Consider the following 16,725-nt stretch of genomic DNA (forward strand, 5'->3'; position numbering starts at 1 on the left):
TTTTTGTAGTATGGTGCTATGCCTCTGTTTATACAACCGAGGATTGTATTAGCTTTTTTGGCTGCTGATGCACATTGCTGGCTCATAGTCAAGTGATCGTCCAAGATCCCTCTCACAGTTACTGTTTTTGAGGCAGGTCTTGCCCAATCTGTACTTGTATGTTTGATTTTTCCTGCCTAAATGTAAAACTTTGCTTTTCTCCACATTAAAAATCATTTTGTTGGATAAGGCCCATTGTTCAAGTTTGTCAAGATCTTTTTGAATCCTGAGCTTGTCTTCTGGGGTGTTGGCTATTCCTGCCAGTTTAGTGTCATCTGCAAGTTTGATGAGTTCCCCTTCTATTCCCTCATCTAAGTCATTGATGAAGATATTGAAGAGTACTGGTCCTAAGATGGAACCTTATGGTACCCCACTGCTTACTCCTCTTCAAGTGGATGTAGTACCATTGAGGAGTATTCGTTGAGTACGGTTTGTCAGCCAGCTACAAATCCATTTAGTGGTGATGTTGTCTATTCCACCTTTTTCTAGCTTACCAAGCAGTAGATTGTGGTCTACTTTGTTGAATGCTTTACTGAAATCTAGGTATACTATGTGTCAGTGTTTTGCTGGTCTACTAATGTGGTCACTATTTATTATTATTATTTTATTATTAATTTATATTCAGCCTGACTCCCAATGTCTCTGGATTATTACAGATAAAAGCTTGTTTATTTGAAAGAAAGCCTACTTTTAAATGAGGTTAACATTAGAGTAACTGGATTTAGAATTATTGTTTTACGGACATTGCATCATACAATAGTTCAAAGAATTTTCCTTGTTTTTGCAGGAGCACAAGATGCAATTGTACAATTCATCAAAGGAAGATTATCAGAAAAGACTGAATGAATTTGAAAAATGCCATGCAGTTATAATGAATCAATTTGAAATAATAAAAGGTGCTCATGGGAAATTAGAGAAAAATGGTAAATATGTAATACATTCTGGACACAATTTAATAAAACACAACTTAGTAATGATAATAAAGGAGACTGCTTCTAACTTTTCAAAAGCAATTTTAACTTTCTTGTCAGGAAAAAAGTTCACAAATACATTTTCTAGAATGAGCTCACTTTGTAGAATATGTGAAGTAACACAATGAAGATGATATTTTAATGTTACTTTTTTGTTTCCTACCCCACCCCTTATGTAAGTTGTGGAAGCAATTCAATTCAATAAGAATTTGTCAGCAATTAATACAACACAAGAGTCTGAGATAAATAACCTAAAAAAGGTAGGTATGAAGTGCATTTTGTTTTACCCCAGGTGAGTTTAAAGTATCCAAACATAGGTTGACGTATAATCAGAACAATTGGAAACCCTGTTAAAATAATCAGCTCCAATAATTTATTGCAGGTTATCAAGATTTTGTCTGCCAACTCAATTGTTATAAACAGTAATCCCTAAGAAGACAGTGCCTACTGTTTTTCTGTATCTGATGCTATAAATAATCTTCTTTTGTTTTGTGCCTAGGATGAAATAGCTACCCTCACTTTTTTGGGGGGTGTCTTAAGCCTTAGAGTAGAATACTGTATTCTATCACCTGAATGCTCTTACTGGAGTATAGGATTTGATGAGACATTGTGTTTTTATAATTATTGTTATTGCTGATTATTGTACTTTCAATATTTGCTGTATAATGGAATATATTTTATTATGTTGTAGGCCATGATGAGTCTTGGTAACATTTAAATTTATAAAAAATAACTTTTTCATTTTGTAACAGTGGTATATATAATTTATGGCCTCAGAACTTCATGCAGCTACAGAAAACCTTGGATGAAACACTTAAATTTATCAATTAAATTTTTTAATTTTTTTAAACAGAGGAATGGTGAAATATATTTGTAGGGAACACATTAATTCTACATAATCTTCAATCAAATGCAACCTAGATGTAGTCAGATTTAATGTTTGTCTTGGCTCTTACCATTGCTTTTTGTAGTGCAGCCAGTGAACCACAACGGAAAGGTCAAAAGTTGGTGGATGTGACCTCCCACTATCAATGCTGCTGTACATGGCCTGTGTTACAGAAAAACATAGAACCAGTTATATATCTCAGCTGCATATAAATAAGATATTTGTACAGTGCTATACATATACAGTACTTTTTGTACAGTGCTATACATACATACACACACACACACACACACACAGATACATACATACATACACATACACACAGGGTTTTTTTTCTCATAGAACACTTAGAATGGAGTTCTGGCAACTTTTTTGGATGGAACCTTGTAGGGTAGGCAAGGCGGGTTGTATGACGTGTGAGTTTTGGCACCTTTTTTTTTGTACAAAAAAAGCACTGCATACACAAATACATGTACATATGCAATAGTGGCAAATATCTGTAGCTTGGGTATAGGATGAGGGTGAAGATTCTTTCTCTTAAGTTTGTTGGTTGGTTTCTGAACGTTTTGTTACCAGGCTAGGTAACATCTTCAGTAGATTTTAGGGGATGTCAGTATTCTTCTGTTTATAAGGGCTTCAGGTGTGGGTGTGTCGAGTGAGGGTCTTGTGGGCTCACTTGACACACCCATACCTGAAGCCCTTATAAACAGAACACTGACACCGACATTCCCTAAACTCCGCTGAAGATGTTATCTAGCCTGGTAATGAAAGGTTTGGAAACCAACCCATAAGCTCAGAGAACGAACCTCTACCCTCGCATATACCTATACCTGTACCTGTACCTTCCGTTCAAGTCCCTGCAGTTTTTTTGGCAAATAATTTCTTCTCCAAAGATATTTGATTTAGCATTCACTCTCTCTTCCTGCTTGTTAGTTAATGGAGAGAGGCCTATCACCTTCTGGGAGTAAAAGTTGCGATGTAAAGCACTCTCCGTTAGAGCAAAGGAGGATAAGCCACCACAAAACTTTATACATGTCTTCTAAACAGAAAAAGGAAATGTCATGTCAGCAAGTCCAGCATTTTGGCAATGCTTGTTAGGCAAGCGCAAAAGCATTTTTTTTTAAAAAAAAAAAATCTGGCTCTATTGTGTGCACTTCAGCATCATCAGCATTTGAAGAGAACCATGGGTTAGAAATAGTTTCCCTTTGTAACATCACCTTCTGTCGGACTACAACTGAAATAGATTTTCTTTAAAAAGTAGCTGTATTTATATAACCGGATATCCATAAAGTTCAGCAACTGGAATATTTATTTCTGTTTTTCCACTGTTTTATGATTTTGTCCAGAACAGTTAAACTGTTGGACTGTGATAAGGGGAATTCCACTTTTATGAAGAAAAGTTAAACAGTCCAAACGTAGTTCCTCCTAGATAAAACTACCACCATTTGAATACTTGGTTCAGTGCTATGCCATTATGAAGAATTCCTGATATTATCTACAAATAGCATTCATAACCTTTGCTATTTGTCTAAGTAAACGTCAGAACACTCAAGGAGAGAGAGATATTAAACAGGCTACCCCATACAAAAAGAAAAAGAGAAGAGGTATGGAAAGATGGAATATTTATGACTCTGAGATCTATACTTTGTAATTTAATAAGCTCAAAGCATGTACTGTTTATTTGCTGCATTGGCTGCTGTGAATAACCTAGGTAGAAAAGGAAAGGAATAAGGTAAAAGGAAGTGCAAATAATACCATATTTTAATGCATTTTTACATTTTAAAAATAAAATCTTTTGAAGTATTTCAGGTAAATTGGACTAGGCACTGCACCTTTAATCCTTATGAGGTCAACAATTATTTATATGGATTAATAATATAAATTATATCCGATTTTTCATTGTTAGAAATCTCAGCGTGAGCTAAATCATTAGATTGTTGATCATTTTTCTTCTTTGATTTGCTTCAGGAAGTTCTGGCAGATCTTTTAGTAATATGGCAATACTGTACAGTATAGAGGAAACTGTTTAGCATTTTCCAGCAGTATTTCTAGTAGTGTTCAAACAGAAAAAGAACAATGTAGACAGCATATGTAGAAGGAATATATTTAATCATAAATATCACTCCTGAAATGATGTCAATGTTTCGATGATGATGATGATGGTGATGGTGATGATGATAATGATGACGATAGTTTATTGCAGAATCAGCCAGATGCTTAGACTGGATTTGGCATTTTTATCCACCTATCTAGTCCTTCCCAATTTATTTTTATTATGGGCCTTGAGTTAGTTTTGACTTCTGGACAAGTCCCTTCAGTTTTCTTGGCAAGGTTTTTCAAAAATAATGGGCCACTGTTGAGAGAGAATGACTGAAAGTCATTTAAGGTCACCTAGCTGCTTCCTGCCAAAAGAGATTTCCCAGCTTCTGGTTTCATGCCTTTAACCACTGTATCAAAACTGGCTCTCACTTACAAGTCTGTTCTATTTTCTTGGCAACATTTTTGGAAGTGGTTTACCCTTGCCTTCTTAGAGAGTGACTGGCCCAAAGTTAGCTAGTTGGCTTCTGTGCCTAAAGCTGGATTAAAGTGCAGCTCCTCATTCCTAGTTCAGTGTCTTAACCTTTAGATCAAACTAGTTCTCCAAACTTCTATTAATGCCAATAATGTGCTTGGACTTTTTGTTTGACTGATTAAGTAGCTATCAAATTTTCATGATCCCATGCAGTAGATCACTACAATAGATTTTTTCCATGATGATCTATCCCTAACCTGATCTTTCAAGTTTTCCAATAGTGCATCCATCGCTGTTGTAATAGGTTTGATCCAACTTGCTGCTGGTCATTTTAGAAAAGCATTAATTTAAGTCTAACTTTTCATCCAGTTTGAATAGATGAATTTTTAATTAATATTTATTTATTAAGGAACTAAAGAAAGTTACATCAGATGTGATAAAATCCAAGGTTACCTACCAATACAAAGTGGAAGAGGATCTCAGTCTGAAAGGAAAGGAACTGGAGCTAAAAATATTACAGCAAAAAAAATCATTGGTATTTTCCAATATTTCTTATTAATTTAGAAAAAGAGGTTATGCTTATTTTAAAAAGGTGACTTTAAATTTTATATTTTAGGCAGCTGTAATTAATGTATTTATGACTTGCTCACTGAATATTAAATAATTTTGCTTAATACCTCCTCGGTGGTGGGATTCAAATATGTGAACAACCGGTTCTCTGTGTGGATGCCACTTCCGGAAGCCCATTCTGGGCCTGGGCAACAAAAAATTAGCTACTGGTTCTGCCAAAGTGGTGCGAACTGGCTGAATCTCACCACTGTACCTCCTACACAGTGTAACATTTTAAGTTTATGTTACATTTCTTGTATATTAAAATAAGCATATTATTGAGTAGTAAACATTATGGTATAATAATGGCATTAAGTTCCCCTTATATTGTTTTCTAATTTTGACTCCTCTTTTCAATATGAGGAGCTATGCTTATGATGTAACAAAATCAACTAGAGGGACCAGTGGAATTGATTTCAATGTGCTTATTTTATTTATAGGAAGTAGATTTAAATGGAAAAATCACTGAAGAAATTGCAAGACTTAAAGAAGAGAAACAGGTTATGTTTCACATAAGTTATCAATTCTGCTTTCCCAATTGTGGGGCCCATATTGTGGAATTAATTGTCACAGGGATTGAATTATTTCCTCTCTTTACAGCAGAACAGGAAGGGGCTAAAGACTAGTGTGCATGTGTGTTTGTCTAAATATAGATAAATGTGTATGTACGATATTTTTGGGTACACATGAATTAAATCACTGCTGTATGCTATTTCTTTGATCTGTCTTAATTGGGTCACACACTGTTTTTCTGCATCCACAGAGTTTTGGTCACACATTTTCTCAGGTATTATATCATAAGTATTCAAGCCCAGACAGTACATCTTTTGAATGATTTTTTCCCTCTGTGTTGACATAATAAAAACACTTCCTTAATCTTTTAAATAAATTTGCTAATTATCTATATGTGTGATACACAGAGGCCATGATGAAGAAGAATGCCTATCTATGATTGTGGGTCATTAGTATATATCCATAGAGTCCACTCTTTCTGTATTAATTGCACACTAATTTTAGAATTTTAGAAAAATGAGGATAGTGAAAGCCATGCAGGGTTCCAGGCAATAGCTTTATGCAGGCACAATATCAATACAGGTGAATGTACAGCTATCCACTTGAAGAACCAGTTACAGATAAGCAACATGTTCTTATGAAACATGTTCATAAACATGTTCATAATCTCTTATGATATTATAAACTCCTATTTAACAATTGGCACAAATAGAATGCATGTATGTCTTAAAAATATATATTAAAATTTAAGATGTCAACATTATATACACACACACACACACACGCATACGCACATATCCTCACAAATGCATTTAATGATTCCATCATAGGGAACTTTACAGAGTAATCCTATAATCTGAAGTATTACACCTTTTCTTTTCTTTTTATTAAACAAGGAGATCATGGCTTCTCTACAACATATGCAGCAACTCCTCTGCAGACAGACTGAAAGAAATAACAGAATTGAGGTGGAGTTGAATAAACTAAGAGAAGAATATCAGGTAAAATGTTGACTCTATATGAATGTATACCAACGACCCCCAATTCATTCTAAATAATTAAAATGAAGTATTCTAAACTGAGGATTATAGGATGCTCTGCAAAAGTTACATCAGATAGTATACAATGAGTTCGTCCCTTGATGGAATGGCTTCTGTCAACAGAAATAGGAGGGAGTCAATTTTCTCTCTGTCTGAAGTCTACCATGTATCCTCCAAAACTGTTCTAAGATTTCCCCAAGTACATTTCCTCTAGTACAGGTAGCCCTCAGCTTACAAGTGACTGTTCAAAGTTACAATGCCATTGAAAAACATAACTTATGACCATTTTTCCCATCTACAATGGTTGCAGTATCCCCATGGACGTGTGACCAAAACTGATCAACTGATGCAACTGATGCAGTATCCCAGGGTCATGTGATAGCCTTTCGCAACCTTCTGACAAGCAAAGTCAATGGGGAAGCCACATTTACTTAACAACCGTGTTGCTAACTTCACAACTGCAGTGATTCACTGAACAACTGTGGCAGGGAAAGGTCATAAAATGGGGCAAAATTCACTTAAAAATGTTTCATTTAGCAACATAAATTTGGGAGTCAATTGTGGTCGTAAGTCAAAGACTATCTGTAACGTAGATTATATTTTGACTTTATGCCACATTCTGGAAGCATTCATTGAAATAACCCTTCCTGAAATTCAAGCTTAAAAATATGTTTTACATGGAACATTTACTTAGTTCGTGTCAATGCTTATGTAGTTTATGTGATATTTTATCATTCCCTCCTATAAAACTCTCACTATGTATAGTAGACATTTACTGTTCACATGTATAAATATTCTGATATATTTCTTCAATATGTTTGATAGATAAAATTAATAATATTATATATTTCTAATGGGATATAAGTAGTGAATTGCAAAAAAACCCTCTATTCACGTAGTCCTCCCTTACTGACCCTCTCGTTCAATGATCATGCAAAGTAATGAGTTTAAAAAAGCACCAATTGAAAATTCTTCTACTTCAGAATACATTTTTGTTGCTATATTATGTTAAGTAATTGAACAAAGAAATAAATATTATTAGTTTTAGAAATTTTTCCTACTTCATTGGACTAATTTAAATGGAAAATCAAATGAGTATAAACAAAACAAAAATAACTCAGTAAAATAGCTGTTGTGTTGTTTTTCACAATCCTTAAAATAATTAGATTTTAAAACTACGGTAAGTAATATACAACATTAATAAAACAAATTCAGATTTGATTTGTTTAATAAAGTATTAATAAAAGTATATTTTGCTTTTATTATGGTGTTTATATTCATAAACCATGGTTGGGAATGTGCTACATTTCATATTTTTTAGGTCTGTATTTTATATTTCTCAGTGCATTAAAACTTATGCAGTGAAACTGAATAATGACAAATATTCTTATACCCCTTTATAGCTATTTTTTATAACCTATTTTGGGTTAACTAAACTATATGCTTTTTCCTATTAATTTATGAAAATTATTGTTGTGATAGCACATTATCACTGATCTGTATGGTACTTTCTGCATGTTATAAGAAAAGGTCTAAGCAACATAAAACACATCAAAATTCATTAAAGTGGTATTGATTACTTTTTGGATAATTAATTTTATTGCAGATCCTTGAAAGAGATAATGAGATGCAAAGGGAGAATGCAAAAGAAAATGAACAAAAGTTAGCTAGTCTTCTGAATGAATATAAGAAAGTACAAGCAACTTGGAAAAATGAGGTTGGTTTATTAATCAAATACTACTGTATTAACAGAGTTACCAAGTACTAAGCAAAATGTTCCAAATAAAATCAGAAGCCTAGGAGAAGATGACAAAAATAAGAATAGGACAAAAAATATTTGCCTTTAAAAGATCCATCCAGTTGGTACACTAAAAACTTTCAAATAATACTTTGAGAATTTTTTAAAACTTATTTATTCAGTCAATGACTAAGCAACATAAAATAATATAAAGGGAAATAAAAGACAATAATTACAATCAGGACTAACAGAGAGTAATGGGTGCAATAATATATTGACAACTATAAAATAAAATAAATCTGGTTTCTCTTCAGATTGTGTAAATCTTTCGCCTTTTTGAGAGTTTAAATTTTTGAATAACTCACTACTGGGTTTTTTCAAGTTTTAAACAAAACTTTATTTTACTGGAGGAGTAGAATATCATGAGCGATGTTCTAGGTAACATCATTATTTTGTATACTCTTACATAGCAAATACTTCTAGTTATCATTAAATTTGAAAGAGAAGTTTTTAATATGCTAGACATAAAGATAAACACAGTAACTGCCAATAAAGTTATTTAGACTATTTCTTGAACAAAAGAAGACGTATCAATAAGAGTAGCAAAGTATAGTAAACAATAGTCTATATTATACAACACTACTTAATACATTCCCCACATTTACTTAATACATTTCATCTACAGTAATCAGGGCTTTTTTTCTCATAGAACGCCCAGAACGAAGTTCCGGCACCTTTTTTGGATGGAACCTTGTAGGGTAGGCAAGGCGGGTTGTATGACATGTGTGAATTCCGGCACCTTTTTTTTTTTTTAACAAAAAAAGCACTGACAGTAATCATCCAGTAATATTTCCTGTGTGATTAGTTGGGTTGTGCAAGGTTTAGAAATTGTTTGGAAGAAGTGATTTGGTCTTGTTCCTTAAGCAGATGGTGTTTTTCCAGACTTTTGTAGGATGCTAGAAAAGGTTTAGCTGTTTTAAGGAGTCAACTCATTAAAGATAATACAAATGTTAAAGCAGAAACTTTTTTTCCAGGCTGGTGAAGAGGGGTTGCTTTAATTAATAGCAGAGAGGTGCAGTGCTTGTGCTGAATTATTTTTCTTAGCATGCACAATCCTAATGATAATTTCACAATTGTTTTCTGAAAATTTTTCCTCAGATACAAAAATATTAAAAATATTGTGCAGGTTGGCTATCACATCCTATAATATTAATCTTTTAAAAACAAAAAAATGGTTAGTAGTACTATATGTGCCATGAATTTAGAATGCTCTTGGTTTAAATGTAACTGACGTTCAATTTTATTTGAAAACAATCAAAATTTACTAATTACCGTATATTATAATTCACTTATATGTTCCATTGAAGCCTTCCAAAGAAGGCAAAGAAATATTATTTTTGCTACAGTAGGACACTATGTGGGGTGGGCCGGGCACAGTGGCTCAGCGGGTTAAGATGCAGAGCTTGTTAGCTGGAAAGCTAAGAGCCCAGGTGTAAGACCAGAGTGCCCTGCAACAAGGTGAGTTCCCAACAGGGTGAGCTCCCCAGTTCCTGCCCACCTAGCTGTTTGAAAGCACACAAATGCAAGTAGATAAATAGGTATCACTTCGGTGGGAAGGTAACAGCGTTCTGTGTGCCTCGGTGTATAGTCATGCTGGCCACATGACACAGAAAAATCTTCAGACAAGTCTGGCTCTCTCGGCCAAGAAATGGAGACGAGCACTGCTTCCCAGAGGTGGAAATGACTGGACAGGAGAAACCTTTAGCTTTAGGATACTATACAGGTAGTCCTCAACTTACAACCACAACTGAGCCCAAAATTTATGTGGTTAAGTGAAAAATTTGTTAATTGAGTTTTATGACTTTTCTTCCCACAATTGTTAAGTGAATCGCTGCAGTTAAATTAGTAACACGGTTGTTAACTGAATCTGGTTTCCCCATTGACTTTGCTTATCAGAAGGTTGTAAAAGGGGTCACATGACTCTGGGACTCTGCAACCGTCGTTATTGTGAGTCAGTTGTCAAGCAACCGAATGTAAATCATGTGACCATGGGGATGCTACAGTGGTCATAAGTCTGAAAAATGGTCATAAGTCACTTTTTCCCAGTGCAGTTGTAACTTTGAACGATTACTAAATGAACTGTTGTAAGTCGAGGACTACCTGTATTTTTCTGTATTTCTGTAAGATCCAAAAATTTCCATCACTGATTTCCATATATTTTATGATTTCCAACTGTATTTTAATTGTTATTATTAAATTCATAACCACTTATGTCTTTCATAATATTTGTTATGAAATCAATAAAAATTAACAGTGTAAAACTTAATACTTAAAATCTTACAGAATTATAAAGATCTTTCTATGATTTCTACAATGTTTAGGAACAAAAAGTGCAAATTTTATTCGGCTTCTTCCCTTAAAGTGACTAAAAAAAATATCTCTTCTCCCCACAATTATTATTATTAATCCATTACTTTCCTCCTGCTTCATGTCAAATTAAGGGAATTAGAATTTTCAGTTCACTATCTTCCATGTAATAAAAATCTGTAATATGCCTAATTTAATTTTTAACTGAACATGAAAAGTGCACTTAAAAGATTTCAAGTAAACTGAGGGAAAACATTTTAGTGGGCTTTCTGCTATTTATTCAGGGTCAGGTAATGTATATCTAAATGCATACCTGACTGCTTGCTATTTGTTTCCCTCGCGTTATGTTTATTAGTATATATGTTGGAATGTATGCCTGGGTGTAAAGGAGTAATACCATTCCTATTTGGAATAGAATGTCTGTGGAGATTCTCAATCATCCAGGCCATGTTGTCCATCTGCATCTGAAAGAAAAGGGCCATTCTTTTGAAGACAGCAAAATTCACAATCTGGACAGAGAGGACTATTAGTTTGAAAGAGGTGTCAAAGTTGCCATCTATGTTAAAATTGAACAGCCCAATAGAGAGGAAGTGATATGACAGTGATGGCGAACCTTTTAGAGACCGAGTGCCCAAACTGCAACCCCAAACCCACTTATTTATCACCGGTGGGCGTGGCTCAGGTGGTCATGGCAGATTGGGTGGGAGTGGCCAAGGTGGGCGTGATCACCTCGATGTTGCTCATGGGGAGGGATGCCTGTGGGGGCCTTGCAGGGTTGGGGGAGATCCAGGGGGTCTCTGGCAGGTGGGGCGGTGGGCAGGAGGCTCATCCTGCGGGGTGAGGTGAGGCAAGGCGAGGCAGGGAAGGGGTGCCATTGTCACAGGGCAAGGTGTGGCAGGGGCAGGGGTGGCGGCTGCCTGACACTATCGGCCCCTGCACACAGAGGCCAGCGAGCGCATGGGTGCTGGGATGCTTCTGGGACCTTGGCGAGTTAGTGGGCAGCTGGTTGAAGAGGGACAGTTGCCATCTCCAGGGCATGACCTGTGTGCCCACAGAGAGGGCTCTGAGTGCCGCCTCTGGCACGCGTGCCATAGGTTCGCCACCACTGTGATATGACATCACCTACCTCCTGTTTACAATGCAGTCCTTTCAGCAACCCCAAGAAAGTTCCATACCTGTATACTCTCTGATTCAGGTACTGTAACTCTGAGAATACAGACAAACCCCCCCAAGTGGCCTCAATGATTCTCAGAGAGCTAACAACTGACTCTCAGAATGCTAACAACTAGATAATTGCAAAGAACGTAAATCCTTCTATTCCCCTCCAATCAGTTAGAACTGAAGAAACTTCTTGGATAAGAAGTGAAATGTTTTCAAACAAAAAAGAAGAAAGACCAGTTGCCTTTTGGAAAAAAGCATCTTTGGGGCATTTGGAATAGAATTTTTTTTTTGAACTCTAGAACTATTTTGTTTCATTTGTAAATTCAATGCTAAAAAATATTACAAAGGAAATCATATGTCTCTCAATTTCATATCTTCAAAAATAAAACTATTTTTTTTTGCTCCAGGTAAAAAACATATCTAATGAAAATCAAATCCTTAAAGACCAAAAAGATGATAAGTATACACAAACTACAATGGAATATTTGAATGAGCGTGAACAAAAAGAAAATGGAAGAAACAATAATCTGGAGATAGACATTGGTATAAACATAGGGGAAAAGGATACAGAATATTTTGAAGGTATAAATATTCATAATTAAAACATACAGTGTTGATAATCAGTCAATATGGTAAAAAGGTATGAAGAAAGTTACTCCTCCTCCTTTTTACAATGCCAACAGAAACACCAACATTGAACACCCCTCCACATCTGAACAATGTCACTTGTTCTCATAAGTTTATGTGTTTCTGCATCTGATTAACTTCCAGCTCAGTTGGCATAGAGGTGGAAAAGCTTTGAGTAATGTATTGAAGCTAGGTATAAAACAGGCAGATTTTTGTTGATAAGAATACTTGCCTTGTCTTGGCCCACAGCACTTTGACTCTGCCTTCCACTTATCTGTAGTCAAGGTAGTAGAATTCTTTCCCATCTTCTCATATGTTGTTTTTAACTGATAAAAAAGCAATAATGAGGAAGTGGAGTGACGGCTGAAAAGTAATTTTTCAATTACTTAATTTGTAATATAGAGAAAGCATTGGTCAGCTTATGGGACAACTATCTTTTGCAAGGATGGCCATCCTTGGAATGTATTGAAGTAATAAAGTCCCAAGCCTTATAGGGCTTTATAGGTGATCATCAACAAATTGGCCCAGGTACCATGATACAGAAGTATACTTCCATGGTCCTGCAAAATGACAACTGAAGGAAAGGGGGGTTTCTGTAGGGGGGGGCTAAAGACACATTACAGCTCGGAGTCATTTCACATGCACATACAATATGGGTGAAGCTTGCAGTACAATGCTGTTTTTGTCATTCTGATGAATATCCATGCTTCAAACTGCTTGCCTCTGGAAAAAGCAAAGGATACAGAGATAGAGTGACATTATTCCTGCTTTTATATTCTATCTTCTAAACATTATGGCTTTCCAGGGTGAGTTTCCCTCTGGATGATAGAAAACCTTTAGTACATCGGGAGCCAAGCATGACCAAAATGTATAGAAATAGAAATACATTAATGAATTGTAAAATATTTTATATTCTTTTGCAGTTTCCACTACTAGGAGTTGCTACTATTTTTTTAGAAAAGCGTTTTGCATGTGTCCATGTTACGTGAAACATATTTAAAAGCAGTTTATTTTTGAGTAATTTATTGTTAATAATATATTCTAGATTTTAACAGATATAAAATGAGTTGCTAATTGTATGAATGAGGGTGATCATTTAAAAGAAAAGCCAAAGGGAAATCGTTTTAAGCAAAGCCCTTTATATGTTCAATTTAATTACACCAGAACTGACCTATAATCATGGAGTGCTAATTGCGAAGAAAGGGCAGTTCTAGGGGGAAAAAAACCCTACTTGATAAAAGGCAGGCAAAGGCAGAAATAATTCTCTTGGACAATTTTTATTCTATGATGTTGTTGCTAGTAGAAGAACATAAGACTTTCTTAAAGTGTTGAAATTAGATTGTTTTAATCCCACTATAGAATTGGGACATTCTATTGATCATCTGGGTGCTGGTGTTGCAAATGAAGGCATTTCTGAGAGTACTGAAAATATTAATAATACAATCCACGGGGAAGATTACTTGGCAAATAAAGAAATTAGTGAAGAGCCTAAAGAACAAATTAAAATTACTTGTGAGAAAACTGCAAATAACCATATGAAATCTGAAATGGATTCTATATTGTTACCAGAGATCAACACAGGTAACTTGGATAAGTACAATGATATTAGTAATGCAGAAAAAACATCACCAAAACATAATATATCTGCCAGTAAGAATATAGGTATAAATATTCATATTGATGAAAACATTAATAATCTACTTCTGGGAAGAGCGTTAAGTACTGAAAATTCAGCTACAGGTGTACATGAAATGCCTAGCAAACACTTTGATAACTACAGTTCCGAATTGAAAGAAGTGAATACAAAGGTTTTGCTCCTGGACTCTCAAGATATACATGAATCTGAAACTGGAGACATGAAAATTAATGAAGTTGCCAAAGATAAACAGATAAACTTCCATACTTCCAAAGACAACAGTGAGCAATTTACTGAATTTCTTAATGAAGAAAAAGAAAGAGAAAAATCATTGAATACAATGATGAGGAAAATAACAGTGGAAGAAAGCACAAAACAATCATGTTCTTTGCTCATGAAGACAACAGAAAATTTAATAAACAGAAATAGAAGGCTATCCTTTAACCTTCCAGTTGTGGAAGAAAAAACAGAATACTTAGATTTATCAAGAAAACGTCAAGAGGAAATTCAAATAATGCCTGGCTCCTTGAAGGAAAGGCCTCTCTCCCAAGAAATGAAAACTGCTCAGAGCTCAAGAAAAATTGATAAGATCATAAACATGCCTAGTGATGTAAGACAAGAAACACCAGGTAAGAAAATATTTAAATGCTAATAGTTATTTAAAATTATATAGCCACAATAATAATTGTCATACATTGACACCCATTCATAACCACAATGTGTGCCAGAATTTGGAGAGAAGGGAGGGGTTTGCTGCAAAAAAAGGAAGCAGGTGGAACAAACAGAGTGCATAAAAGCTGAGGTGGGGAAGGGATTATATAATGAACTTTTGACAGTGGTCTAATATAAGCCTTTTGTGATGCGAAGGATTTCCTGGAAAAATTGGATAAGGTATTGGTAGGCCCAAAGTGATGGTCTTTTACTCAGTGAGTGTGACCGTATGCTAGCAAAACCACTATGAAGGACATTAGATGGATTAACTTGACTATGTTGTAGAATTAGTAAGAGAGTAATGTTCTAGCTTCAGAGAAGACAATGAGCTCTGATGATCTTGTAAGGTACAATTATTTTCATGGCATCCAGCAGACCTTTGCTGGAAAATTTTGTTGCCTAGTTCAGGGTCCCCAACCCTCGGTCTGTGGACTGGCACCGGTCCACGTCATGTCAGAGACCAGTCCCCGCAAACAAGCAAAGCCCCATCCACAGGATGCAGGCATCATACGAAACCATGCCCACTCCAAGTCCACAAAAAAGCCTCTCTCCAGGGTACCGGGCCCTGGTGCCCAAAAGGTTGGGGACCGCTGGCCTAATTTGTTTTTTCTCTTTTGTGAATTATTCTATTCTTTCTAGTCATTTCTGTGGCTTCCACTACTTGGTTTATTCACCTCTTTTGCTGTCACCCTCTTCTTACTTTATTAATTCTAAATAATACTTGGTTAAGTAGACAGAACTGGAGAAATGGATGGAAGTTTTCTGGAGAAAATTATGAAGTAATGTATAGTTCAATGATGTCTGAATGTGGTATCTACCTGCCTTTAATGTCTGAACTCTAAATTCTTTTTAAAGCTACTACTTACTGATAAAGTCTTGGTATAATATCCAATGGAGTTTTTCTTTGGATATTTATTAAATGGATTTCCCCCTACCTTCTCCAGAAACATTTGGAATGTGGGAGGAACAGAACAAACATGGATAGTATTGCTTGACAAATTATAGATTTTTTTTGCTAAAGATAATCAAGTAACACGTATGTAGTTTATACTTTTAAGTTCTTTAAGCAAGGAGAGCAAAAGATATATACAACTAAGTTTTGATACTAGTTTTCTTTTTTTATATCTAGTTTTCTAGTTTTTTTTATATTTTTTTAATATATTTTTTATATTTATTAAACTAAGGTATTTTTCTTAGTTTAATAAAAAGATACAGTAAATTTAATTTTTGGCACAGTAAAATTATATGAAAATAACATAATTGTTATTATTTCCTGTTTCTTGATCAGTTTCCGCTTGCAGTAGTAGAATTGCTGATTCTTTGAATACCGGAACTACTAATCCAATCCCCAAGAGAAATCCCAGTGCAGAATGGAATGCAATAGCAAACAGTTTTTATGATCCTCTTTTTCCCACAGAACACGTAAGTCAATTAAAATTATTGCAGAGCAGACCTTGATGAGCTAACTTCAGAGCTATGTATAGAATTGTATGCATCTTGATGCTTTAAGACTTGACTTGATCTCCACAATAATATCAAGAGGGCAAATGTGGCAACATTTTTCACAATTAAAGTTGATAGAAAACAGTGGGGGAAAAGTCACAGCATATAAATCAAATTGATGACAGCTTATTTGAAGGCAAGGTCTACATAAAAAATTTTCAAGTAAAAAAAAATATGAATACAGTATTTCTGTTTATTTTTCTAATTATTATTACAGATACAAGCAATTTGTAAGTCTGTATTAGATATAATACAACTTATAACACGTTGACTTTATTTTCTTTTCCCCCCTACTTTCATTGTCTGATTGCTAAATCTAAAAGTAATGTTGAGTATGTTATGCAGGCTTCTGTTTAAGCAACAGAGTTCTTTAGAGCTGGAACAGAAGGGGGAAAATTATAGTCATCTTACA

General features: G+C 34.9%; 1 protein-coding gene across 1 annotated transcript in view; it reads left to right on the forward strand.

The window, feature by feature from the left end:
* Positions 1-16,725, forward strand: part of CCDC73 (coiled-coil domain containing 73) — a 45,691-nt gene that overhangs the window by 25,286 nt on the left and 3,680 nt on the right. Inside the window, exons 4-11 of the mRNA XM_015830187.1 lie at positions 827-970; positions 4,818-4,943; positions 5,458-5,517; positions 6,427-6,531; positions 8,177-8,287; positions 12,244-12,418; positions 13,823-14,728; positions 16,099-16,232. Of these exons, the coding sequence (XP_015685673.1) occupies positions 827-970; positions 4,818-4,943; positions 5,458-5,517; positions 6,427-6,531; positions 8,177-8,287; positions 12,244-12,418; positions 13,823-14,728; positions 16,099-16,232 (1,761 nt within the window). The remainder of the gene's footprint in view (positions 1-826; positions 971-4,817; positions 4,944-5,457; positions 5,518-6,426; positions 6,532-8,176; positions 8,288-12,243; positions 12,419-13,822; positions 14,729-16,098; positions 16,233-16,725) is intronic.

The sequence above is a fragment of the Protobothrops mucrosquamatus genome, unplaced genomic scaffold (genome assembly GCF_001527695.2).
Source record: "Protobothrops mucrosquamatus isolate PMUCROS unplaced genomic scaffold, P.Mucros_1.0 scaffold_19, whole genome shotgun sequence".
NCBI lineage: Eukaryota > Metazoa > Chordata > Lepidosauria > Squamata > Viperidae > Protobothrops > Protobothrops mucrosquamatus.